The sequence below is a fragment of the Gallinula chloropus genome (genome assembly GCF_964237585.1).
Source record: "Gallinula chloropus genome assembly, chromosome: 14".
NCBI lineage: Eukaryota > Metazoa > Chordata > Aves > Gruiformes > Rallidae > Gallinula > Gallinula chloropus.
The window spans coordinates 15,287,620-15,315,348 of NC_140099.1; the positions used below are offsets into that span (position 1 = coordinate 15,287,620).

The following is a 27,729-nucleotide window of genomic DNA, read 5'->3' on the forward strand; positions in this document are numbered from 1 at the left end:
CGAATACTTTTCTTCTGTTTCACCCATGCTCCCAAAAAAACTTGTGCCCAAGAAGAGTTCTTACAAAATAATAATAATTTAGTACTATTTAGCATCTTTCAAGAAAAAGAAACCCAACTTTTAACTCACTACTTGAATCTGGGATTGATTATGTACACATGCCCACACAGAAATACAAACACAAAGTATATCTGTAAACTCATATCTAAACAAATAAACAAACAAAAACATTTACCACACATTTCACAGAAATTTCAAATGAAATTAACTTGAAAGAAAAAAGTTTTAGATCTTGACATCCCAGCCTTTTGAAGATAGGTGAAGGGATTTCTGATTTTATTTCAGCAGATTTTTTATAGGCTTGCTATACTGACCTCTGCATAACAGAAATATCCCAGCCATATAAATTTTAAAGCTATTTTAAATACCGTATCTAAAATATTTTGACAGGTATGACACATAGTAACTTCTGTCTAGGAAGTCAAAGAACTCTCATGTGGTATAACACAGAAACCCCTCAGCATCTGACACTTCACACTGTTCTCATACTCAGCGGAGGCAAGGTCTCTGAATCTCCTTGCCATCACACGGCACTGATGAAAATTTAGTCCAAAGCATAAACATTGGTGTCACTTCCCCCATCAAGTGCACCTGCTCTAGTGCAGATTTCAGAGCCTTGGCATTTTTTAAGGTGCACTGACACTTTACTCCTCACACGAAGGCTGCTAAGCCTGCCTCACGGTGACTGCCCTGCCAACATGCCACTGGAGTTTCGCACAGATGGGCTGCAGCGTTAGAGAAATTTGATTCCTGCTGACTGAGCAGCGTCAGATAGAAAAGAGGCACCTTATTTCTTTATTAAAAATCAGCATCTTCAGGTTTTTATCATATTTAAGATTTCTTTCTAAAGACTTTATAGTAATTAATTTAGTAAATATTCTGCCACACTTTGATTTTCTATAGATAGCAAGCACAATTGTTAGAATTAATAAATTATGTATAGTTCATCAGCTTGCTCTCAGGCAATGTTGATTCATTTCTGCTGGAGCCAGAACAGAGAAAACTAGTGTCCTTTTCTTCTTCATATATTTTCTCTCCACAATTAATCTTTATCAGGGACTCATGTGAGTTGATGCACATAAATTCTGCATGAATAACTAGAACATGCTTAGCAGATAGGCTAGTCCTCTGTAGCACATATGTCTTTATATACACTTTTAGAGCTTTAACAATGAAGTTCACACTACTATCAGGGAACGGATTTTTTACTCTGGAAATTTTTTCAAACAGTTAAAGCAAGCTGTTTTAGATTGGTTTTGAATTGTCAAGAGGTATCTAAACAAACAGGTCTCAACCAGCACATGTATCCTCTTCATGTACTTTCAATTTTTCTATGTAGATTTTTATAGCCTTAAATGTATTTTTCTTTGTGCCTCTTTAACTCAGATGTTGTAGACGTCCTTCTTCCAAAACTGTTCAACGATTTCAGAGCAGCTCTGTAACATTTGCAGATATCCTATATTATTATTATTATTAAATACAAAAACAGACAGTAGGGAATCCAGGGTCCTTCCTACTTGTGTATAGCTCTACCCCTACAGCAAACTGATCTTAAAAAGAAATCCCACCATTGTCATAATGCCAATTAAGGTTATTTTACTGAGGCAAAGCTAACTTAGATATATGGAGAAAACAGTTGCCTTTAATGCATGAAACATACTGTAAGAGATGCAATATTTATACTTTCAGTAACAGAAAGTGCAGTAATTCTGAAGTTTACTTACCTGCTCTGCGCCAGAATTTCATGTGTTTAATTCCCACTGTAATCAATTTATCAGGCATATAAGGATTAATCTTAACAACAAAAATCTTATCTTTGCTTCCCCTGAAATACAAAGTGGAATATTTTAAATAAAAATATAACTATTCATATATTTAATTATGTTTTGGTTTGTTGTTTTTTGGTTGGGTTTTTTTTTCTCCAAATGTATGCTTTCTCTGTATTGCTACAAATTACTTCTCAATCATTAACAGTAATGTCTTATGAGGAGGAAGAAAGCGAAGGAATTAACACAGAGTCCTGTTCTATTCTCATCACCCTTCAGTTTCCACAGCAGGTAAGTAAAGATGTTACTTCAGAAATCCACTAGGTGGTATCTTCGTTGCAAAAGAATATATATTTGCATTAAGTTTAGGTATCTGGAATGTAGACATCAGACAGAGCATAATGAAACTTAAAAGGTGGAAATTTTATTTAAAAGTAAATTAAATTTAAATTTAAATAAATAAACTTTAAAGAAGTTTTGAAACTAAATCACTATTCTTATCCACATTGTAATTGATTTTTCTATTTTTGTTAGAATAAAATATATCCTGTGATATCAATTTTAAATGGAAATTGTAGCCTTTTCTAAAAATCTTAAAACCTTTTCTGTGTTTAAGGATTTCTTACTATGTTTCTGTAAAACTTACTTCACTCCTATAGTTTAAAAAACAACTTTCAATTATGTTTTCTAGGGAAGAAGTGCTTACTAGTGGGGTTTTTTTTCTTTAAATTGCAGAAGAACCTCTTAATCCCTAAACTGTGCTCCCTGTATCTTCCTCTGAGTAGGAAGGTAGAAAAACCCTCCAGTCTAAACTGGTTAAATAAAATGGAGATTGATGGGTTAACAAAGTGAAGTTATTAAAAGGGGAGTTAGTTAAAAAAAAAAAAAAAGCTAAAAAGAATAATTAAGCCCAAACCAATGTCTTCAGAGAAGCCAGAATAATGAACTGGGCTTCTGACAAATAATTTGGAAGGAAGTACTCTTATTTATCTGTATTATCTATTCAGGATTTTAATTTCTCAGTGGATAAGAAACTCAAAGCATGCTTAAAGAGAAAGTGAGAGCAAACGTCACTGAAGACCAATAATGTACTTAAAAGGATAAAATTTATACTTTTTAAATTGTATCTCTAAATAATAATAATAAAACCCTCTCAAACCTACCTAGACCAATATTTAGAGTACACATACTGAATCCAGACAGAGTGGGGTAAAAACCCACTCCCATTATTGCTCTATTTAAAACAACAGATCCTTAGAAACAAAGTCAATGGTTTCAAAACCATTACTGAGCATTAGAAATAAGATTTTATCTTGTAGATTAAAATTCTGTTAATAAATGTATATGAAAAATCTCTGCAGAGTCAAAGAAACTTGTAAAATATTTAACCTTTGAAGGTTATTTAGTCCAACTTCCTGTTCAAAGCAGAGCTAACTTCAAAGTTAGATCAGGCTGTCCAGGACTCAAAAAGGAAAAGGAAAACCTTGAAGAGAACTGAACAAACTGCAAACCACTATCCCAAGAAGAGATGTGACCTAGGATGAAGAAGATCTGAAAACCAAAGCATACAAAACTGTCTTTGGGAGGGCCAACATGGAATGAGTTTTAAAGAAACTATTTTAGAACACATCAAATAAACATAAATAAACCTTGTGGACAGGTTGCCCAGAGAGGTAGTGGAGGCCCCATCCCTAGAGATATTCAAGGTTAGGCTTGATGGGGCCCTGAGCAACCTGATATATTGAAGATGTCCCTGCTTACTGCAAGGAGGTTGGACTAGATGGCCTTTAAGGGTCCCTTCCAACCCAACACATTTTATGATGCTATGATTTTAGTCTGTCGTCTTTCTTTGCCAGTTGAGCTATCACTGTAATAATTCTTGTTAACTCCATCAGAGCTTCAGATTTTTTCTTCCAAAGAAAGTTCTAAGGCTGAGATCAACAGTATCACCTGTATCACTTCAGTGATAGAAACGAATTTATTACAGAACTATTATTTGCTTACTGTCATTTGCGAGTAAATTTAGGTACAAATTTAGAACAAAAATTCCTACCTTACTGCTGAAAGCTTTTCTCCTTTCTTCCAATCCCAGAGTACAATAGTGTGATTGTCATCTATTCCAACAGAAGCCAATCGTTTCCCATCCGCTAGAAAAAGAAATTTATGATTAAGAAAGCAGATATTATTGCAACATGTTATCTAAGAAACAATATTAAAGACTATTAGAACTTCAAAAGTACTATAAGAAGAATGTACAAACAGATAAATAATCATATGATGTGTGCTTAGAGGCACACCTGTTGATACTTTATTTTAAACTTGGGTGGCAGTTGGATGGAGTTTAGGATTTGTAAGTTACCCTCTCTATATGTATCAAATCCTTGTTTCAGCTAGTTGCTGATGTAACTGCACAAAAGCCTTCATTACAGGCTCTACTGAGAGAATTTTCTGTTCCTTCTTAAAATCCCTCTTCATTTCTAAACAGGAAAGCATTGAAGCAATACTGTAAAGCTTTTCTATGAAATACCCTTGAACTTAGTAAAAGTTCTGATACATATCCCACATTCACCTCCAAGAAAAGTTATTTGTGCTCACTCATGATCAATGATTTTCTGACATGTATCCATCTTTGAAATTGCTATGCATCCATGCCAGAATTTAGGAAATGAGATTCATGCCTTGAAAAAAGGAGAACCAAATATAGGTAAGACTCATCAGAGACCCCACATCTTTGCGAATGCACATCTTCACTGTGACGTTAGAGATCTTGTCTAGTAAATCCGAACCATTAAAGAATGAAAAGCCAGTGGAGAAGAGGAAATTCAGTATTGGGACAGAAGTTTAACATCTGGGGTGCAAAAGTATCAAAAGATTTAACTGATTGTTCTGTATGCTGGTATAAGGAGAAAAGAGAGGCTGGCTTTCCACCCAGAACAACTCCACAACTAGACCAGCACAGAACCTGTTCCTGCACTTCCCGGCGTGCCAGGCTCCACAGGAGCTTTTCGTAACGAGCAATCACTGTCACAGCTTCTCTCATTCAACACTGATCACTGGAGAATATTTTTAATACAAAATCTTCAGTGTAAAGGAATGCCCAAATGTTCACTAGAGCCGATTAGCTTGTATTGTCATACAGGAGAACTGTAAATAAATAAATAAATAAATAAATAAATACTTATTACCTGAAAAATCAACAGCACAAACACCGTACTGGTGATAGCCCTTTAATACTGAGAGGGGTTTTATTGTTTCTGTATCCCAAATGTGTATTGAGGAATCTCGGCCAACCTGGAAGTATACATATTTATAACCATTTTTTTTTCATTTCTTAGTTACTTCATACAGTTGTTTAATAGTATGGCATTCACAAATGGTTTAAGAAGTAATTGAAGAAGTTTGCAATGATAAAATCATACTTCTGTCTGACCAGCAGAATACTACTCCTTCTCATCCTGTCCAAACACCAGCTGCCTCTTTCTTCCCTCCAAAGAATACAGGCCTGTTAATCACAATTAACTAGAGTTCTCTGTAGAATGGAGGGTGCAAAAAAAAAAGGGGGGGGAGGAAAAAAAAGCGCCCTGCATTGATTGCACTGTGGCATATTTATTCCATCAATTCTCTATCAATCATTCCCTGTCTAAAAATAAAAGGTTATTTTTATTGCTACTGTGCAAGGAACTCTGTACGAGAAATCAAGGTGACTTCTGTGGCTTTCTGGTGTCATTTCTACTATGAGTCAGATTCTGATGCACTGATACCTGCGGAGTAATCTCCACTAGAATAGCACTAATGCAGGAAACTAGAACTTGGGAAGAAACAGAAAATCACTTATTCTTTTCAACTATGTACAGGCATTGCTATTCCAAAGGTTTTGTACCTCAATACCCAAAGAAAGGTTGGAAAACCATTTGCCAACAAACTTATTATTATTGTTATTGTTATTATTATCAAAGCTTTTCATAATGTCAACTATCAGAAAACCAGTGTTGCATGGGGAATGTGATTACCACATAATCCAATTTCTGCATGTAATGTAATATAATAGCAGTATACAATGTGTACATATAAACCACTATATAAAGGAATGTATCTTTCTGTTGACAGCATGAGGTATTTAGAAAAAAAGTACATCCAGGCACTTTCTTTTTTCAAGTCTTTACTACTCCAAAATTAAATCACATCATTTCTCACACTTAAGGCTTTAATCTCCAAACTGATCTACAAATTTATGTTTATCTCAAATATTTTTAAACAATTTAAGGGCACTATAAGCAAAAATTTATATTAAAAAAATCTCTCCTCACATTTTCTCCAATTTATTACATAAAAGCAGTACCTGAAATATCAAGTCAAACCTTCAAGTTCTGGTGTATAAACATTTATGAGAAGATATGTTTTTCAAAAAACACCAGTGAAAAAAATTACCTAAAATTACTGTCTGGCAAAAGATAGAATGACCTATTATATACAGTTCAGCAATATATATACACACCTGTGCTGCATGAACAAACAGTAAGAAGTTTGGCTACAGGTGATAAATAAACCAACAATATACGGAATTGAAGTGCTAGGCTGTAATAACAACTGCTGACCACGTTATGTATCAATACATGATGCAGTAACACCAGAGCTAACTTCACAACTAAGGCACTAAAAAAAAAAAAAAAAATTAATTAATTGCACATTTCCTCCACTTGTTATCACCATGAAGCAATATAATGCCACATAAAAATATGAATCTATTCTTGAATATAAAAGAACCTTATTGGTATTAGTATAAAGAACTAGAAAAACCACTTATGTTGCAGTTTAACATGATTCCACCTGCCACAAAAATACAGTCCTTCACCTGAATAAATGTGGACTGGACTTCCTTCCTCCAAAACAGGCTTTTCCATATTCAGTCGTAACAACTTCAGACTCTTACTGCAAATGAACACACATCCTACCTGGCCTGTTGCCACATAGTCCTTTAAGGGATGAATAGCAAGGCAAAGAATGTCATCATCATGACCTAGATAAAAGCGCTGTGTGTTCTGCTGTCGATTGTACACCACTCCCACCGCTGCAACATGGTACACAATTTCACCCGTCTGCGTGTAGAATAAATTGCTCCGACAGTCGTAACCTCTGTAACTAATTAAAGAAAAAAGTTCGTTCATCAAAAGCATCACCACATAGACTGAAACATTCAGATGAAATCACGCAAGATGCATTTTGTACATGTGAAAACTCAGATTACTTACCAATTCCTGACTTGGTGTTTTAAGACTATTAACATACTTTCCCAAAGGAACACCCGTTTATTAATTGCATTTACTACTCAGACATAAGGACTACTAACGTTAGTTTGAAAGTGGCTGCTATTTAACAGTTACTCCCACCATCACTTTAAAAGAGAAAGTAATACCTAGTAATTTTTCCAGACCACATAGAGAATTCAGGCATGCAACATGTAATTAAGGAAAACAGCCAAAACTAGTAGTTTGGACTTTTTCTACTCTTACTACTCAAAAATCAGGCAGCAAATGTTTCCACAAGAAAGTTTCCAATCAGTTTCTTCTCTGAAGGAAAACCTGTCTCCTTTCTGACTGATACAGGAACTGCCCTGAGTAAGCCAACTTCCAAGTGAGGTCTGTCACAGTACACACATTTCTTCCTAGGTGTGATAAAGATTCAGTACCCCATAAAACCCAAAAGGTGGCATTTTAAAAGAGGCTAGGCTCCTACTTTCAGAATTTAAGAGGCTCAGAAACAGTAAACAAACAAGCAAATTTTAAATTAGTGCTTTTAATAATGCTAGCCTTGGCAGTCAACAGAGATAACATTTTTAAATGAGTAGTCCATTTACTCCTAACACATCCTGTTTCTATGCTATTAATTCCCCAGCTAACCTCTTTCTGTCCCTTCTTCTGTTCTCACAGATCTTTACTAGATAATTTTTTTAATTATTTTACAAAGATGTCTGCAAAACCTGTTTACATTTCTAGATATACAGTTAAATTTAGAGGAAGTGAATGACACTTGAATGCATTTGAATTGGCCATGAATAATCTTCATCCAGGGATCATAAGGTTCTATCCTAATTGTTTTTGTACCCAATATGTAATTAAACTAGTTAAGAAAAAGAAAGCCTTGACAATGATCAGCAAGGCATTCTTGGCAAAGAACATAACTAAACTTTCACCATTAGCAACTGCAAACTAACAAAAATCTCTAATGTCTACATTGTACTTCTCAGATTTATTTCTTTGCTTTAATTAAAATCCTGCATCCACAGAACTGATTACATTAAGAAGAAAACAAATGCAGGATCTTTTTGCAACAGTGCAGGTTCTTCAATCATCTAAGACAACAAAGATGCATCTGTGCACATACCACACACAAAACGAATTGGATAGCATTAAGACAACTACTGCACAGCAGACATAAACAAGGTTTAAATGACACAATTTACACAGTCCAAGTAGAAAACAATCTTTCACAAAATTATATATAGCTTTCCCTCATATATGGTGCAACTAGATGCATTAGTCAAGTAAAGAATCTTTAAGGCAATTGAGCAACTACAAATTAATGTATATTATTCTGAAAACTCCAGGCATGGATCCATGTTCACAAATACCAGCCCTATGCATTACTGGACAACACCCACTGCACATACCAGGTTTTAACACACTGTATTTCTGCTGGCTCACCTGCACCGCACACAATGGTACTTATGTCAAATTACATGTGATTTGAGAAAAATTGCTAAAATTATCTCACAAAGTTCTTAAACAGACCAGCAGATGGCCCGGGTACATTCCTCCCCAGGTGCACAATGTTGCTTGGCCCTTTTTGAAGCTCATGAGATTCCTCCCTGTCCACTTCTCTAGCCTGTCCAGATCCACCTCGATAGCAGCACAGCCACTCCTCCCAGTTTTATATTGTCTGTGATACTGTGAAGTCTAAAGCTGGTCTCACGAGATCATGAGCATGCAAAATGAACTTCTTAAACCAGAAAAAATTGTGACAGCATAGACAAAGCTTTACAAGTCTCCCTCCAATCCACCTTTTAGATTGGCACTCACAGCCAGGTTCTTAACTGCAGATTTGGCCCCAGGCCAGCACCTTCCCAGTGTCTCCTGAGTTAATGTCCCCTCAAGGTGTCCAGAAAAACCTCTTTCTTTCCATTAGGTCTGAGGCTCAGCTACATGCTTCTTGCTTTTCTCAAAGTGATCAACAATTTAGGCTCACAATGCAGATATTGACTCTTCAAGTCATGCTTCAGTCTCCCTACATCCATATGCTTCACTAACAAGGTCCCCAGCAGCAACCAGGGCAAATGTTTTGAAGCCGATTTTCACCTGACCCAATGTGCTGCCTGCTTGTCCTGCCTGGCTGCACCTTTCTTTGGTGTCCAGCCACCAGTGTTACTTACAGTAACTATGCAGAAAGAAAACAAAAATAACCTATCACAGCATGCAACATCAACAATTTAATGAAATTACAGCATCCAGTGAGGGGCAGGGATTATACAGGCAGGCACAGTGCCAAAGAAGTTATCTAGACATATCATTGCTCAGACATCATTTTCCTGTGCTTCACTCTGCACTGTGCTCTGGAGTCCCTTTGCAAACAGAGAATAAAACCAATGCTGCTAAATGACAACATTTTAAAAACTAGCTACAAAAATATGTATGTTGAAAGAAATAATCATTTAGAAATACTGGACATTGAGGAATTTCTTACAAGCTTAGCAGTCACCTATATAAGAAATAAGCATTAAGAGAGCAAGAGAGTCTCAGGTCCTTTTACATGCAACCCAGAAGTTCAGAATTTTCCCAGCTCTAGACAACTGCCTATGGACCCTAAGTTCAGCCTAGTGAAACTGAGTACATGAATGCTATACAGCACACGACTACACGGAGCATCCAAAATCTACCTAGGATGTAGGAAGATAGTTCTTATTATGCATATCTCTAACTTATTATCATCAGAAGTTTACATTTTAATTAACTTTCTGCAATTATTAAAAAAAAAAAAGGGTGTACAATCCATTTTTTTTATAATTAAACCATATTTTGCCAAAATATCGAGCAGTGCAATGGAAGACATTTTGCAACCCAGTTTCTCTGGTCTTTTCCACATACCAGTTTATTAACTCTCTGACTATACAGGGACTTGTCACCAGACAGATAAAGTGATTGGCTTAGACAGTCAAAGTTGAGATGAAAAGAAGGATGTTTTACTGTAGGTCATTCAATCAGAACATGCTACACAGTTCCAAAATACATCTCTGTTAAACCAATTAAGAACTGAGATTATTACCTTATCTCAGAAAAGCACAAAGAGAAACAATTTCTTCATACGTAGAAAACAAAACACACATAAATTACGTGGCATCTTGATTAGCAACTAGAAATTAAATAATAATGAAAGTAATCTCTGTGCCATTGTTACTGGATAATACATGAGGCATCATAAACATAACACCACATTCTGCAGTAGGTGTTATTTCCAAATAGTCTTCAGAAAAAGCTAATAAAACCATCAATCCAGGACTGATTCCAATTCATATGGCAGTGACTTTCAGAAGAAAAGATACCTACCTCAACACTATGTAATATAAGAAAGAAATTTTGCCATTACCAAGGTCATGAAGAGCAGGGACTGGATTCAGTTTGAGTTTAGTACATGTAGGTGTTCAGGTGTGCTACATATATTAAGATGTATAATTTAATCAACAGTGTTCTACTCAATACATTAAATAGAACCTGCAGGGCTGTGTTTAATTTTACATGAGCAAAATCACTCCTTATGCTTCACTAACTACCAACTGGATCTGCACTGACTGTGACAGAAGTTCAGACACACACATAAACCCACCTACTGTTAGACACACAATTGTATTTCTTTTAACCTGAAGCTGGATTCTACCCGCAGTTGCAAGTTACATATCTACAGAAAACTAAGGGGCAACTTCACAAGTAGTGTCCTCTCTGGGAAAGGACTCAATGTCCATAGTTTGTCTGATGCTGTGAGTGTTTTAAAATTTATATGTTACTCTTCCAAGCATGTATGGAAGAATTCCAAATGTAGTGCAATCCTTCCCCAAAAATCTCTAGAAAAACCAAATAAGAAAATAGAAATGACTGAGGTCAGAGTTTTTAGCAGAAAGGTAGAGATTTGTTTTGTTTTGGTGGGGGTCTTTAATATTTTCACATGGCAATAGTGTTTTCCCAAAAGGACTCACTCACAGCCTGCTCCCTTCAGATGCTGTTTGGAGATATTTGTAGCCCTCTGGATGGAATCCATGCAAGGTATCATAAGACTCTTATTTAAGAGCATGAGAAATCCCAGGTCATCTTGAAACTGTACCCAAATTTCAACTTATGATAAGGTCACTTCAATGAGTATCCTGAAAATTAAACTAGATTATGCTCAAATCCTTATCTTTGAATCCTTACTCCCTGACAGTAAAAAGAAAGTATTGTAAGAACTGACTCTGAGGAAGGGTTTCCTCTGACTATGTCAAAAGATGTATCCTTTTTATGTTTCTGAACCACCACCACTTTAAAAGACATGGCAAAAAGAAAATACAGGAATAGTCAAAAAGAGGCCAAACTTGTACAGCACTTAAATAACATGTTCCTGATAGTGATTGTATCAGATCTCAAAGAAAGATGCATGTAAAGATTAACCTGTTAATAGAAGTTGCTTTCTCATGCATATTGGTCAGTGGCTGGTTCACACACTCAGCATTGTTTTTATCCCCTTCCAAAACAGGAAGTAAACAGAGATTTAAAAGATTTCTTACAGGATATGAAGAGATTTTTAAAGTTCATCTTTCAAAGCAGTTAACAAATTCAAAACACAAAACCAACGTGCTCAAAAACAAAGAAAGGAAAAAAGAACTTCCTATTCCCCTAGTTCAAAAAAAGCACCACTTTTTACACTTTCAAGAAACATCCAAGACATTTCCATTGCAGCTAAAGAAAGATGAAGCAAAGCAGACTTCCTGAATCAGAGAATATGCCTATTACTCACTTGGATGTGGGTCACTTTAAAGTTAACAGCCTGGACATTGAGAAAAATCTCTTGTTCAGCATGGATTCTTCATTAGTTTTCTTGATGCTCACTGGGTAATCAGACAGACCTCAACTGGACATTCTACTTCTGGTCATTCCTGGATATTCTGGTCAAGCTTCACTTCTGTTGTGAAGGAAATAACAATAATCCCAAAGATCCAGGGCCCTTGCTTGTGCTGCTACTTCTTCAGGATCATTTGGTTTGATTCTTAGACCAAATTTTAAAGACTACATACAGCTACCCATCTTAATGCATTTTCTATACAGATTTTAAAATCTTTAACTGAGAATTCTGGAGCATCAAAAATAGAAATAAAAAAACAACTCTGTACCATGCTTCCCAGTTGTCATTATTTTCAAAGATATTCCACAGACTCCATGTCTTCTACAGACAAAACTGCCAAGTTGAATGATGAACTATTCTTAGCCAATTAATTTATAAAGCATCCCATGTGGAGCCCTTCTAAAATTGCTTAAGTTTCATTATAAAGATAGACAGTATCAGTAACTTATCTCTAAAAAGAAGGTGCATTCCTGCAGAGGTGTCTTTTGAAAGGAGAACACAATATTACCTGATTTATAATGCCTTAATTTAATAATAGGCTTTGGTTTTTCTTTGTATCAAGGGAATTTATTTCTGATTGTTATTCTAATGTAGTAACATCTACTGCCGGTTTGCTTTAAAACACATCTTTGTCCTGATGAAAAGTCTTCACTTATACAGTGTCATGGGAGGAGAATACGAATCCTAAAGACAAAACCTTAAGATTTCAAGGATGCATCTGCAAGTAATTTTTAACTCAAATTAGGGCCAAAAAGAGAATGAAACTGAATTTTAATATACCTACAGGACCTATTAAAAATTGAATTTAATTCTTAAAACTATCAGATGACCATGTAAATTGTTATGGTTTAGGTAGAGTTTATATAAATTTTTTATAAAACACTGATAGAAACACCACTCAGTACAGAACCCAGTCATCTTCAACTACACCAAGTTTCTGTCATTGCTTCCAAAGTAATACAAAGAGGACTATTACTTTACAGATACTGAAAAGTATGGGTGATTGCCAGATGTTGTATTTAGTCACCTCTATTCAAACAATAAGTATGGCTAAGGTTCCAGTGCAAATACACTGAGCAATGCAGGTTCAGAATTAGTCTAGCTTGGCATCAGAACTTTCCAGTAATTTAGTGTAACTTTATTTTTACAGAAATAAATAAAAAAAGGTAAATTGCAAAGTAACTGACCTAAAAATCTTTCATCAGACTATTAAATTGTAAACAACAATCTACGAAATATAGTCTGCTTGTGTATTTTAAAGAATCCTAGTTTTCATACCCATGAACAAAATGCAATCTGATACTGTTCCCTGGAGCTCGCTCTCGTCTCTTAGAAGCTGCACTTTTTCTTTTTTCTTTGCATTGCTCTTTAAGTTGAGGTAGATCTTCTTTGTAAACCTTTAAGAAAGAGCACACTAAGTTAAGAGATCAATAAGAAAAGCATGTTTCTGAGAATTCAGACACAGTTACCACCCACAAAGCATTATACTGATATAATTGAAAAAAACCTTCAGTAATTGTAGTTGGTTACTGTATAGTGCAACTTGTCTTTTAATTACCCAAAACTCCCACAGAACATGCTGCTAATACCTACAGGTTTGGGTATGTTTTTTTTCCCCTACTGTATCTTCTTATTTTGACTGAATCACATAACAATTTTAAAGGTTTTGGTCAGTTCCTGCTCAGTCTCCCCAGTTTTCGGATTTCAAAAGGTCTTCATAAAAAACCCAAATTAAACCAGGGAAATTCCAACTGCCATTAAAACCAAAATCGTTACCTGTCGACGATAGGTGATCTGTGTCTCTTGTTCAATTTCAGAGTCCAGCTCTGGAACATCAGACTGATCTGAATCTGATTCATCACTATTAGAATCAACCAGACTCTCTGCCACCAAGAAAACAGAAACAGAAAAGGAAGCAACCTAAATTACAAACCAGGAAGTGTTCCAAGTAACCGCTTAATGTTTCTGATTTGATAATCATGCTTATATTAAATCCAACATAAATTGCTAATAACTTACAGGCTGACAGGCTCAATTCTGCTGATAGAGTACAAATAACCCAACTCCTAAGTATGAGAATATTTTTTTGTTTGTTTTGGGAGCAAGTTAGCTTTCATTCATCAAATTTAATGGTAGCAGAAAAGGACAAAAGAAGAGCATGAAGTAATGAGTACAGAGCTGAAACTAAGACCTGCAGAAAACTAACAAGACAAGTAAAGAGCTCCAAGGAGAATCTTAGGGTTAGGTGTGCCATTGAGTTAAGTGACAATTCTTTAGGAAGATTAAGGAAAAAAAAAATCATATATGGGAAAGAAGTGGTAAAGTTTTTGGTGACTGTGGAGAAAGAGAGTAGTCACTTAATTATGTTTTACATCTGGGGAAAGACAAATAATGCTGCAGCACAGTTTCATTCCAACAGAAACTGCAAATAATGGCCTGGCTGATCTTTTTGCAACTTTTCATTGAGTGTTTCACATTTTTTGATTAAGAAACCAGACACAAAATCAGGCTAGAAAACAAATTTTAAAAGATTTCAAAAACTAACTGCAAAGAGAGAAACATGTCTCACTAAGTGGTGATTCCAGAAGTATGAAGAAAGAGCAATCTGTGGAGCTATATACTACTTCACATTTTTATCAGTGATCTAGAGAAAAGTGATATTGCTACCAATAAAGGTAGCAGAATACAGAGTTAGAACAGCCATTAACAGGACAATTATCAATATTATTACAGTCAGATAGCTAGCAGTAAGGCTGTATATCCAGGAACAAGGAATACAAACAACACTTTATAGAATTTTTATGTTGGGAAGCCGTAGCAAATCAGGGATTTGTATCATGGGAAATAAGTAGATGATCATGGGAAGTAAGTAGATGAAAATTAATTCATACCACGAAGTATCAAACCAGTTAAAGACTTTTGGAGGCTTCATCAAGGAGAAGAGAATTGTTGCTTCTTTTCACATTTGGCACTGACAAAGTCAGCACTGAATCAGCTTTCATTTACCAATTAGCTGGTATGTCTTCATCTGATACTTAGAAGTAGGAGTGAAACAACCTACTTCATTTTAACTCTGTATTCTTATTTCCCCAAAGGACTCTCTACATTCCTTTAGGAATTTCCAAGCGAGGCATTCAGTTAATTATTAGATTTTGGGAAACTCAGTCATAAGAACAATTGCTGTATTAGTCACTGATGGAAACTAATATTAAATACCTATACTCGGCTTTAAAAATTAATTTAAAAACATGAATCAAAATGCTTAAATTACCATTTAAATATACTACTCTTTTTTTTTTTCCCCAATGCCATCTGAGCAACCAGTTGTTCCCTGATACGGATGATACGTATAGAATTCATCCATTCCTATCTATGATCCAAACTTTTACATTTTCTCTTTAACAGAGACATGGGGGTTTTGGAGGGTTTTTACAGTCTTGCTAGGCTGAGCACACAGGGTCCAGGCAAGTATTAGGCAATGCTATCAGGTACTTCAGGCAGCTGTGAAGTTTAAAGAATAATTTTGTGCAGATTGTGCAGAAAATTAAAAAAAAAATTCAAATATTTATTTCTACATCGCACCACAGAATTTTAATTGTCTTTTAAGCCTCCCCTCTTCCTAAACTTTTTTTTTTTTTTTTTTAAAAAGAAGTTACTTACCTTGAGGTGCTATATGAAGAGAATCCTTCAACTTCCTATCAGGGACAAATTTCCACTGAAAAACAGAATGATCAGCTCCCCCAATGGAAACAACCCACTGGTGATCGTGTGACCATCTGACATTTGTCACGTGAGCAGAATGACCAAGATATTTTTTAAACTTTGCTCCTAGAACAGGAATAACATTCTCTTTCAATATATGTGGAATAAATGTTCCAGAAACACCTAAAAGGAATCCTATGAAAAGTAAGATTTTAATTAAGATATTCTAATTATTACCGATATTTTTATTAATAGCAGCATCCTTTTGCAGTATTCCCAAATTTTAATCTGTCTTTACATTTTTAAATTTGGATTCCAGGATATAATAGCTGTAATAAGTCAGAAACAAAGAGAGAAGACATATGATAGTGCTGTATGAGGTGTACTAAATAAAGATTTTTAAAAATTGACTGTAGTTTGGTTTTTATAAGCCAAGATTTTGCCAATAATTATTTCGACACTGAAAAGATTCAGTCATTTAAATGTTAAATGATGTATATTTAGCTCTGTGAAAACACCCCCATATATGTGCTTGAAGCACTGGCTCCCACTGCTTGTGCAATCCGAGTGCTAAACCCTTCTAGCAATTCATATCCTCGCACCTTTAGTAGTAGTTGTAGTTTTAGTAGCACTAGTAGTATAATTACATCAAGTTACTGTTTTCACTGTCTACTACGTAACTACAAAACAATCATTGGCTCAAAAGTTCTTAACAGCACATACATTTTATAATTCTAGTGAAGAAAAGGGTATAAAAAAGCAACAAATTAAGATTCCTTGATATGGACAGAAGACTTTTTAAAAACATATTTTTGTATTACCTCAGAAACCAATAAAAGCTTTACCACTTCAAAAATAAAACAGGAAAGATTGAAATAAAATGTTTTAACAACATCACCTTTTACAAAGAGTTGAAAAAACTACAGGGGAATATCGGTCACTTTAAAAAAAATTATTTCTTTAAGCACATATTGCTTGAAGACATATCCCTAAACTTCTAAGAATAAATATTGGCCATTTATATGATTTTCAAAACCCCACTTTTCCAAGACATTTTTCTTGAACAACAAAAAAATCAGAAGTATGTGTTCATAATTGAACTTCAAGGTATTACCTTTTCTTAGACACGGGTACCGAAAGAGTTTTACTATTCCATAATCGTCAGCTGTAACCATAACTTGCCCAATAAAATTTGCATCCACTGAATTTATTTCATTTATATCTGAATATTTGGGCCAGATTCCATTAACTTCAAGGCCAGAAACACAGGTCCACGATGCCCACTGAACAACTTTTAATTCCTCCTTGTTTGTTACTTCTTTTCCACCTAAAAACGAAAATAAAAAGAGGTATTTTTCAATATTCACTTATGTAAAATGTTTTCATATTCTCCAGAAATCAAATCCAAGTGAGACAGAATTAAAAACTGACTTCTGAAACTGTCCTGATCTAATATTCTCTATTATAACCAACAGTATCAGTAGAAGAGCGTCTCAAGAAGGCTTAATTCAAGACTACCCACAACTATGGGTTTGATACCTCACAGTTTTTATTATTTCCCAAAATCTGATGCTGTGTTATTTTTAAATGTTTATAAAAAAAATACATGTAGCCATTGTTGTTGTCAAATGAGTCTAGAAACATGGATTACTTAGACTAAAAACTGAAAAACTCATTTAGATCTGGCCACTGTAAATTACTGAAAATACAAATTTTATGCTTAGATCCTTGTCACATTATTTCCCATCAGATCTAGCTGGAGTAAGATTGTTCCAATTCCACCAAGTTTCACGGATGAGCTTATGTACTCAGTCCATCCTTAGGCCCATTTAATAAAGAGTGTGTTTTCAGGAATTTCCAGAAGCAGAGTGCAAGAGCAGCACATGAACAATGCAAGCAAACACAAAATTTGAGTCAGACTAAAGGCACAACTACAGAACATGAGGAGAACACTGCCAACAATTCACCTCTCAGGCTTCAGGGGTAATAAAATTAAAGGCAACCAGGCTGGGTTCTTTCCTGTTCTCTTATAGAGGATTCTGACTAGTGGGAGAGGGGGGCATAGGATGTAGGGGGTCAGACTCTGGTACTCTAAGGAGGTAAATTTTCAGAGGGATAGGGCAAGGGAGAACGCAAGTGTACTGGAATAAACAGAGTGAAGAACAGCCACACAAAAGAGAGAAAGCAAAACGGCAAATAAATCAGGAAGAATTAAAAAAACAAACAAAAAAACCCCACCAAAACCACACACTTGAGGAATGTTTTACTACTATATACCCCTCCAAAAACTGTAAAGGAACTCAAATGCCGTCTGAAGAGTCTTCAGCTCTGATGAAGTGACTGCACCCGTTGACAAGGTTTACCTTTGTAATCTCTCTCAATCGCTAATCCACGCGAATGATGACTTCTAAGACTGGTTATATCCACGACTAAGTCCTACAGATCTTGTATTAGGCAACTGTAAGTTGCTTACTCATTTAAAGTGGAAATTCAAGTGTGATAGGATTCTGATCGTTATTTTAAAATATTTAGACTTCTGTAACTTCACTGACTTCGCAAAACTTTTTTCATAAATAATTTTTCACAAGCCTACATGCTAATACAGCATGAATACTCCAGGCTGAAAGCTGCCTACAGAGGTTCAAATTGCATCTGCTGTGTATTTGTTACAGGTAAATTCTCACTTACTGTCTTTTCTTACATATCTTCTGTCTCATTCAGGGCACAAAATCACACCTGTACACGTAATGAATTAGGTGCTTCAACAAAGACAGTCACATAAAGCTCCATGGAACTATGAGTAATGTACAGTGCAAGGCATAAATATTGTATAACAAACAAAGGGACAATATAGTAAGTGGTGATGGTAACAAATGCTTTGTACAAATACAACGAGTGGGAAAAACATAGAATGGTATTATGTAAAAAGTGTATACACACAGAAGATAGGAGTCAAATCTTGTGACAAACACTGCCCTTGATGTAGTGTGACCAGGATTACTGAAATGTGAAGCTTTAAGATACACGTACTATACACCTATGTCCTCTGCAGAGGGAATTATCTTGATGAAAGCTTTCAAGAGTATAGGACACTTGAGCCAAGTTTTCAAGACTGTGGTGTCCTGAAAATTTACAGTAATAGTGCTATAACAAATTTTCAATCTCAAAACTTTATGTAATATTAGTTTTCTTAATAATCCCTTGCCATTAAAAAATAAGCCACATATGGAATTTATATTATTAGTATTAGACTGCCCAGCTAAATTAACTTTGACATATTTATTGATTTTGAAGGTTGCACAATTGCATCATTTATGTATCACAGCTTTAATATTTTTTGTTTCCACTGAGTAATTTCTAACATTCTGGCATCCTTATGCCAGGTACTCCTATATTCTCTACAATTACCTAATCCCATTCCACTTCCAAGTTGATTTGCATTCTGATTCTTTCTATGTAATACAAATTTCTCCCTGTAAAACCTCTTTTAAGTCCAGTTCCTCAGTACGGCTGTTCTAGAAAACCAGATGACTCTTTCAAGATGCAACAAACTGCTTTTTCCCACAAGTTAAAACAACATACAGCATAAGCAAATTTAATCCATTTAATACACAAACTCAGTAAATACAAAGTTATTAAGCTATTGCAAAATTGAATTTCCATGCATTATTTTTCTTTTTCTAAAATAAAGAAAAGCAAAGATTTAGTTTTGAGAGATAAATTATAAGCCATCATCTCTACCATGAAAAGATGCATTATAAAGAAGAGTAAGCATATAGGACAAAAATATTCAAGTAACTTTGCCAGAAAATTCTGTACTTACTCCAATACAGTAAGAGTCTTTACAAACTTATAAAAAATTTCTCTATAACCCAGTGTTTTGAAACAGCACCTGTATTTGGCTGTTTTTAGAAAACGACTATACATTTTTTTTCTGTAATAAGTAAGAAATAATATAAAGACAACTTAAAATCTTACTTGGCATCCTGTAAAAAAGTCTCTTCCCATTTCCATCATTGGTCTGTAAGTATTTACTGTCTGAAGACCAATCCATATGGGTGATGAAACTTAAAGATCCAATACATTCCCCAACTTTCTTGTATCGCTGAACAACACCATATATATCCACAGAGCTGTCATTGGAACCAACAGCTAGGAAATTCCCATCTGGTGAGTATTTCAGTTCATGAATAGCTTCTTTCCTGTCTTTGATATGAACAACCTCAGTCATATCTCTGTAGTATGAAAGAAAGCATGTCATAAGTATAGAAGAGCCTTAATGTCATAAGTATAGAAGAGCCTTAGCATTTTGTCAAGTTCCCAGTTTTAAAAAATGGACAGAATTGTGAAATGATGACATCAGCTTTACTACCATGAGTGCAAACACAACACTGCTGTTTTTACAGTTGGGCATGGCTCCACAGCCAAAAAACAACCAAAGAGGGAACAGTGACACAAGGTTGTGCTGCACTCGGCTGCGGGACAGTGAACAAAAGGAACTGTTCAAGCTCAGTCCACCAAAAAGCAAAGCAAATAACCCCAAGTAAAATAAAACAAACAAACAAACAAAAAAAAAGTCAGGTAGATTACCAGATCTTTATTCACTCAGGGAAGAAAAATTCCCTGACATGAGACAACTCATCCTCCCTTTCAAACTGTGGGATCACAGCATCAGGACACACTGTGTTTGTGTGGGTGCTGTGCTAACAGCAGCACTCCAGCACATGTGAACGGCCGAGGAGGTCATGAACATTTTTTTCTTAAGAATTCAGTAATAATTAATAAAGCTAAAACCTACAGAAAAGCACTTCCTAGGACACTACCATTCTTTGCAAATAGACCAATACACTTTTTCAAAAGTGTTGCTGCAGAACAACATGAACACACATAGAAAACATTAAAAAATATCAAGACCTTAAAGATCAGTAATCTAGAGCAGCAGCCTAAGTGGTCTCCTCATGTACAGTCACTATAGTGTCACCATACATACACTTTATCAAAGCAATTACATAGGATACCTAAGCATCTATTTTTAATGTTTGTAGCATACCTGACTCGAAGCACAGTGAAAGAGCCATCCTTCATTCCAAGGGCGAGATGGATTCCATCAGTACTAACCGCCGCACAGCGAATGGGCTCCTCCATATTGCACCGGGCAATCAGAGCATGGTCTATTAAACTCCAGATTCTAAAAGAATTAAAATTGTAAAGAGTGGTTTGTGGCTGTCCCATAGATACCATGAACACTGCAATTTCTGCAGAACACCCGACACATTAATGTTGTGGTTTAAAATCATTTTCCACAAGGAAAATCTTAGACAAAAGTGTGAATTCTGCATAGAGCAAAGAATATTCTTATATTTAGAGCAGCAGCACTAGGAAATACAGACTAAAATTAATTTTTACTTTCTGAATATAAAAATAATGACAACCTATAAGAATATAAACTTTTAGAATGCCCTGAGGAAATTCCACTGTTTTGTTAATCATGTTAGCCAAGAAGAACGCTAAAGACCAATTACAGATTTTCCTCAGTAAACAGATCCTTTCCTCTTAACAAGTCATTATTCTTAACTCCTTACAAATATCCCAATAATATTATGACATGTAACTTGTACTACAAGCCACCTTACAGCATCTATCATTTATAAGATATATCTTGAATTCTTGAGCATTATTTCAATATTTGTAATTCAAGTACATTTTTGTATAAGCTTGTCATACTTAAAATATTTAACAAAAAAGCCAACACTTAATTTCTAAGAAAAGAAAAGGTTTGATGAAAAAGGGTGAATTTGTGGTAGGAAGTAATTTACTAGGTTTTCTCAGAATACAGGCTCTCATTATTATGTATGCATTAGGTGAAACTCTCAAGCTAAAAGTTAATTTGCAGCGTGTGAAATGGTGAAAACGATAGGAGTAAAACCTGTTTTTTCTATTGTGACCTGCAAATGCCTAACAACTCCTGAAAACACTTCACGGATAGTCTGTTAGCCTAAATTAAATTTGTTCGAATTTTGTATATTTAATTTTTCTCAAATAAAATGTTTCCACTATATTCCTGGGGAGCACTTCACTCTTCACAAGTACGTCAACGGCACATTTTAATACCTTTTAAATGTGTACATTTCCATTGGGTTATTTACAAAATGAGCCATTTGTATAAAACTGTATGCAGTTAAACAAACAAACGAGATTTAACCTGACTGATCGATCATCACTTCCAGTCATTGCTAGAGGTTTAGTAGGATGGACAGCCAAAGCCCATAGCTCTCCTTCACAGTGTCCCTGCATTATCAGGAAAGGCTTATTACGCTCATGCACCACAATTTCAAAGATTTCACTATCTTGTGTCCCGACGAGTATATGGTCTCCTCTCCAGCAAACACTTCTTACAGACAGACCTGTGGAAGAGATTGTGCCTGAGACATACATCTCCTGAATGCATGAAACAATAGTAACATAGCACATGACAAAACATAAAGAGTAAAAAATGTTAAGTATTCATATACCTTCTCTTATTCCTCAATTTACCCATTTTATCTATTCCATATAACACATACTGCCCTTGAAGCATTAAGTTTTCAAGCTCAGTATTACAAAAAATTCTAAAATAAAACGTAAGCCTTATTTTAATAAAGGTCACATGGCCTATTCTTGTATGATGTCTGTCACAGAAGGATGTAACACTGAAATTTGCATCTGAAATTACACATCTAACACCTTCAAATTTCAAAAAAGGCAGCAAGGAATACGAATTACAATTCCCAATCAAACCATGAACCTCAGACCTAGCTACACACACCTAAATTATACAAGTGACAGAAGCATCACATATAACGTAGACATTACATTCTACTAAGACAGACGAAGAACCCAATTCTGATTCTGAATTCTTCCCAGCTTGTTTCTGAGACACTCCCCCAAAGCAAATCTTTCTAACATCTTAACAGTATCTGCAATTATTTTTTCCACTTCAAAAAAAATCCAACTGAAAGAATATATAGAAAGAGATGGAAAGGGTTTATGATGGAATGGTAACATGCACTTCTAACAACTGAGTTAGTTCCAGCTTTATGGTGGAGGTGAGCACTCACAGGCTACACTTGTCTGTAGATAAGGTTGGGAATAATAAAATGGAAGTTAGGACAGTTGTACAGTGAGAACCCAGTCTTAGCTGCCCAATTTTAGGAATATGGAACCTTCCAAAAAACACAGTACTTATAACACTCTGGTAATGCAACTCATTTTTGCCAATTTCAGTTGCTGATAACCTGAAACTTAATTCACTTTTCCTAAATACTGACTTTCATGCAGAGGAGCTTGAGAATGATCTTTGAAAGAGACAAAATTCTATGTGCTTCTGAAAAGTATTGAACATGTAGAGGGAAAAATAGTCTGTTATTAAGTTTACATTAGAAAAATCTGCAAGACAAGGGAACAGTGAATGGGTGGGCTGGCAGGTCCTGCACTGATGTTTTAATTCTGACCAAGCCAGCTTTCAAAACAAATCTCCTGATCACGCCTACTTTGTGTTCAAATGCACAAATTAGATTCCCACCTTATGGAACAGAACTGAATGATGTGCTCCAGAAGTGCACACAGTGCACTCCAACTGTAATACGATGTTCAGTTCACTGAACCAGACTAGAACTAATGCTACTCAAACACCCCTCAAAATGCATCTATTCTGTGCTACTCTATCCCTCCACACCAACTGTTTTGCTTTACAGATCTGCTTCTATTGTGCTGCACTGGTGAATATAACCACCTTACCATTCAACCTTGTAATTGACATATTATATTTTGTACAGTGATTAAAAAATAAACAACCAGAATCTTTGATAAAAGATGATTAAGACATCTGTCTTACTAATTTGGAACTGTTTATAGTGGAATGACATATTTTGAAAAACAATTTGACCAATAGGAGATTGAAATCCAGAGTCAACTAATTGCTCTCTGAGCCATTCACAGGGATACAGAATTCAAGTCGTGTTCACAGATAAAATTACCAAGAGGTGAAGTACAGAAGCAGCAGAAAGTACAATTAAGATGATGACTAGAGGACAGGTCATAAAGGCAATCCTCAAAAGGCTACAGTAAGAAAAAAAGACTGAAGGAAAGATTCAGATTTATTAAAGATGAAGAAGAATGAAAAACAATCAACTGTAGAAGAAAATTTGGTTCAAGACCATCTATGGAACGTGAAGGTGCACAAGTTCATGAGACCTGATAAGATGCATCTGCGAGTCCTGAAGGACCTGGCAGATGAAGTTGTGAAGACACAATCAGATTTGAAAACCAAATACCACCAAAAGCAATACTGTGACATTAGCACTTCACATGTGTTTGCATTCTTTTCCCGAATCACTGCAGCAATAATATCTACAACATTGACAAAATATGTTATAGACTGCTAGATGATAAATCTTAGCATGAAGTAAACTGTAACTGAAGTCAGTGGTATATGTAAGCAGAGTTCTAGTGCTACAAAACTTCCAAGTAGTTTCTTATGACAATTTGGATAACCAACAAATGCAATTTCTGTTCTCTGCTGTTCCATTTTGTAGATCTCACAAGATCTCTTCTAAGTTCTCTTAAAGCACTACCGTTCCTTGTTGCTGTACTATAGAAAAGATGTGTGTTTTATTGGTTTAAAACAAAAAAACCCAAACCCACACCTTCATGTCTACAACCTCATAATATATTTTACAGCAACTTTGAAGGACTGGGTGACCTTCATACTAGTGGGCATGATGAAATTTATTTTCTAGTAAATAGTTCGCAGTAACATACATGAAACAACACTTTGTTTTTTTTCAAGTCTTCTTGTTAGAAACACCAGTATATTTCCTACCTTATTGGTATATCAAAAGTGACAGATTTCTTTTTACCTTTATATCCCTGGTCTGTTTCCCTGAGATCAATCACAGTAATTGGTTTAAAATTTAAGTCCCACAAGCGAACACAGCCATCCCTGCCACCAGTGGCAAACCCCTCTTCACATGCATTCATGCTGAAAATTCCTGCCTAAAGAGAAAAGAAAGTTATTTTTAACAATGTACATTGATTAGAGATACCAATATGGAAAGTGGAACTCTTATCCATGTCATTATTGGCTGTCTTTCAATCTTCCTACCTGTTATGCTGTTGAAAACAACAAATACATGCAACTAACACAAGTTTTAAATATGATGCAAGTCCTAAATGGCAACAAACTCAAAACAAGCAGAACTGACATTCAGTGTACAACAGCAGGATAAAAGAATTGTTGCAATACTGTTTTCATCATCATCATCATGATCGTAGTGATGCTGCTTCTTATCCCTAGAGTTTAGTGCAGAAGCATTTACCCTCTTGCCTTAGGGTCTGGTCCAACTCTCAAGAATGTTAACAGGAAGATTTTCACTGATCTCTATCAGGGCATTGGTTGGTATTACTCAGCTTCTATTGAACCAGGCAAAAAAAAAAAAAACCTGTCTTTTTTCTTTCTTTCATTTTAAGCCAAGGAAGAATGATTTAAGTTTAGAAGCAAAATGTAAGAAAAACAGTGATTACTTTACACCATTTAAAAACATGTAATATATCCTCTCATTTTAAAGGTGGACATCCAGAAACAAAACCTAACACATTTTCTTAACTCACTTAATACATGTTTTCTTGAAGAGGAAAGGATGATATGTCTATTATTAAAATAAAGATACTGCATCCACATACCCACTATATAGGATATAAACATAGTAGTCTATCTACATAGCATACACGCTTTTTCCTCTAGTGTCTAGACAACTCATTAGTCTCCTTTTCAGAAGTAGCTCACGCATTCAGTACACAAAGCTACTGAAAAGGCAACTTGGACTAATAAGCCTACACAACATTTAAAAAAAATTCCTATACTTATTGAAAATATTTACTACCCAGCTATGACGAAAGAAAACAGGAGAACATTTAGAACAATTGAAGGGAAAATCTGTCTCTCTCAATCCTGTCCAAAAGAAGCTGCAACAGCCAATAACTGGCATTTGTCTTCAATTTTGTAAAGAAGTAAATGTAAAGTTCCAGAAGTTTATTTGGTTAGGGGTCTGGATTTTACAGTAATAAAGCACATTAACCTCTAAAGCCTATCTCTCCTTTGCAAATTCCTTTTGCTTTTGGGTGAAAATAAAGCTGTACACTTACAGAACAAATCGGCATCCAGTGTTGTGGCTTCTGAGAATTCCCCGGTACTCATGACTAGCCTCACCTACAAAACTGATTATCTTCTTAAATTATAACTAAGAAAAATAGCATAATGATCACAATGAGTTTATTCAAGGTCAGCCTTGATGGGGCTCTGACCACCCCGATCTAGTAAAGATATCCCTGCTTACTGCAGGAGGGGTTGGACTAGATGGCCTTGAAAGGTGCCTTCCCACCTAACACATTCTAAGTTTCTATGAAATACGGACTGTGTTTGCTTCTCTAGCTTTAACCAAAAAAGCATATTATTACTAGACTGTCACATAACAAATCAAAACTGAAAGACCAGGATGACAGAACTCAAATTTTTTGACCTGTCATGCCCATCCGCAGGATCCAGACTTTAAGGACAAACCACTTTTTCAGGAGTAGTACGTGCCTAAACAGAAATGCAGTGGAATTTAAGTCGTAAGCAGATTAGATGGCTAACTCCCATTATCTCTACCATCCTGAAAATCCTCTTTCTGTTTCTTTAGGAGCCTGGAGATTTTTGAAAACGCAGCCCAGACTGTATTTGTTTCTGTGTGTCTGTCTGTCTGTTTTACTGCATTAACCTTTTAGTATCATAGAGGAAATAAAATGCAACAGGAATTTTGGCTGATTTTGTGCCATATACTGGAATTTGCCCAAGTTCTGGCATATTCAAATCTTTTAAAGCTCTTTTTGGAATGCAACCTTGATAACAGAATTATTTTCTTTTCTCTAATTTACTCCTTCCAAAATCCATGATTTAATTAGTCAGTATTAAAAAAAGAATCAGACATTTGGCGATGTGGGAAGCTGGCTGAATGTTCTGAAGAAAGATCAAGTGGATCCAGGATTAATCTGTTTTCCATTTCACAGAATATCCTTATCTTGAAAAGGACATACTGGTTGTCAAGGAGATTTGGCAGATGTTGTGCTTGCTCAATCTCTTGAAATGCAATAAGACGTTCTCATTTTAGTCTATGTGCCACTGGAATAGAAGAATTATATGAAAACCAGAAAAAAGGTCCCTTATTAATGGGGACTGTAAGTAGCTAATGGAAGAAGCCAAGTTAAGCTACTCTTCATTTAATTCTAAGGCTCTCGCTTAACAGGGAAAAGACAGATTCTTTATTCAGGTAGGTTTGCCAGTCATAAAACTTCCACATCTTTCCTTTTAGAAACTGTCAATTTTGTTAATGCAAATCAACTCTGCAGTCTTCATGCTTCTCTTAATCCTTCAGACTGACACTGTCATTAACATAATTTGATTCTTGTTGGTCAATAGTGTTCTAGCTGTAATGAGAGGCAAATGATTGCACTGGATTTTTTTGATCCAACTGAATAAAGTGCACAGATTGACTGTGCTCCTGATCTTAGAAGTTACCGAGTTTGACATACAGACACTGCACACTACTGTTATAAATTTTTCACTAAAATTCCTAATGAATGGGAAAGTTCTGAAAATAACATCTCAAATTGATCAGCAGTTTTATCAGAATACAGATTATTTCCTATTTTTCCAGCTGGTGTCAAATCTGTGTTTCCTGAAATTCAGAAGGAAAAAAAAATTTAAAGAAGAAAAAAATAGCTGAATGAGAGCAAACAAAGAAAAGAAATGCCCAAATTTACCAGAAATCATAGTTGAAAGCTGAAATAGTACAAGAAGAACTTAACCAAGAGGGTGTTTACTGCATGAATATTTAGAATCATAGAATGGTTTCAGCTGGAAAAGACCTTCAAGATCATCAGGTCCAACCATCTATACAGCCGTATTAGGTCCAACACTAGACCATGTCACCAAGCACAACATCTACTCTTCTTTTAAACACCTCCATGGATGGTGACTCAGCCA

The 27,729-nt window shown here is 35.4% G+C and overlaps 1 protein-coding gene across 2 annotated transcripts in view; it reads right to left on the minus strand.

The window, feature by feature from the left end:
- The window catches only part of EML5 (EMAP like 5), a gene marked incomplete at its 5' end in the record, with an annotated part of 102,105 nt that overhangs the window by 41,201 nt on the left and 33,175 nt on the right, over positions 1–27,729 (minus strand). For both annotated transcript variants that reach the window (XM_084270402.1, XM_084270401.1), the window contains 12 exons: positions 1,785–1,885; positions 3,880–3,973; positions 5,012–5,117; positions 6,779–6,965; positions 13,245–13,363; positions 13,743–13,849; positions 15,627–15,794; positions 16,783–16,995; positions 19,647–19,903; positions 20,719–20,856; positions 21,871–22,072; positions 24,566–24,701. In XM_084270402.1, coding sequence (XP_084126528.1) covers positions 1,785–1,885; positions 3,880–3,973; positions 5,012–5,117; positions 6,779–6,965; positions 13,245–13,363; positions 13,743–13,849; positions 15,627–15,794; positions 16,783–16,995; positions 19,647–19,903; positions 20,719–20,856; positions 21,871–22,072; positions 24,566–24,701 — 1,828 coding nt within the window. The remainder of the gene's footprint in view (positions 1–1,784; positions 1,886–3,879; positions 3,974–5,011; positions 5,118–6,778; positions 6,966–13,244; positions 13,364–13,742; positions 13,850–15,626; positions 15,795–16,782; positions 16,996–19,646; positions 19,904–20,718; positions 20,857–21,870; positions 22,073–24,565; positions 24,702–27,729) is intronic.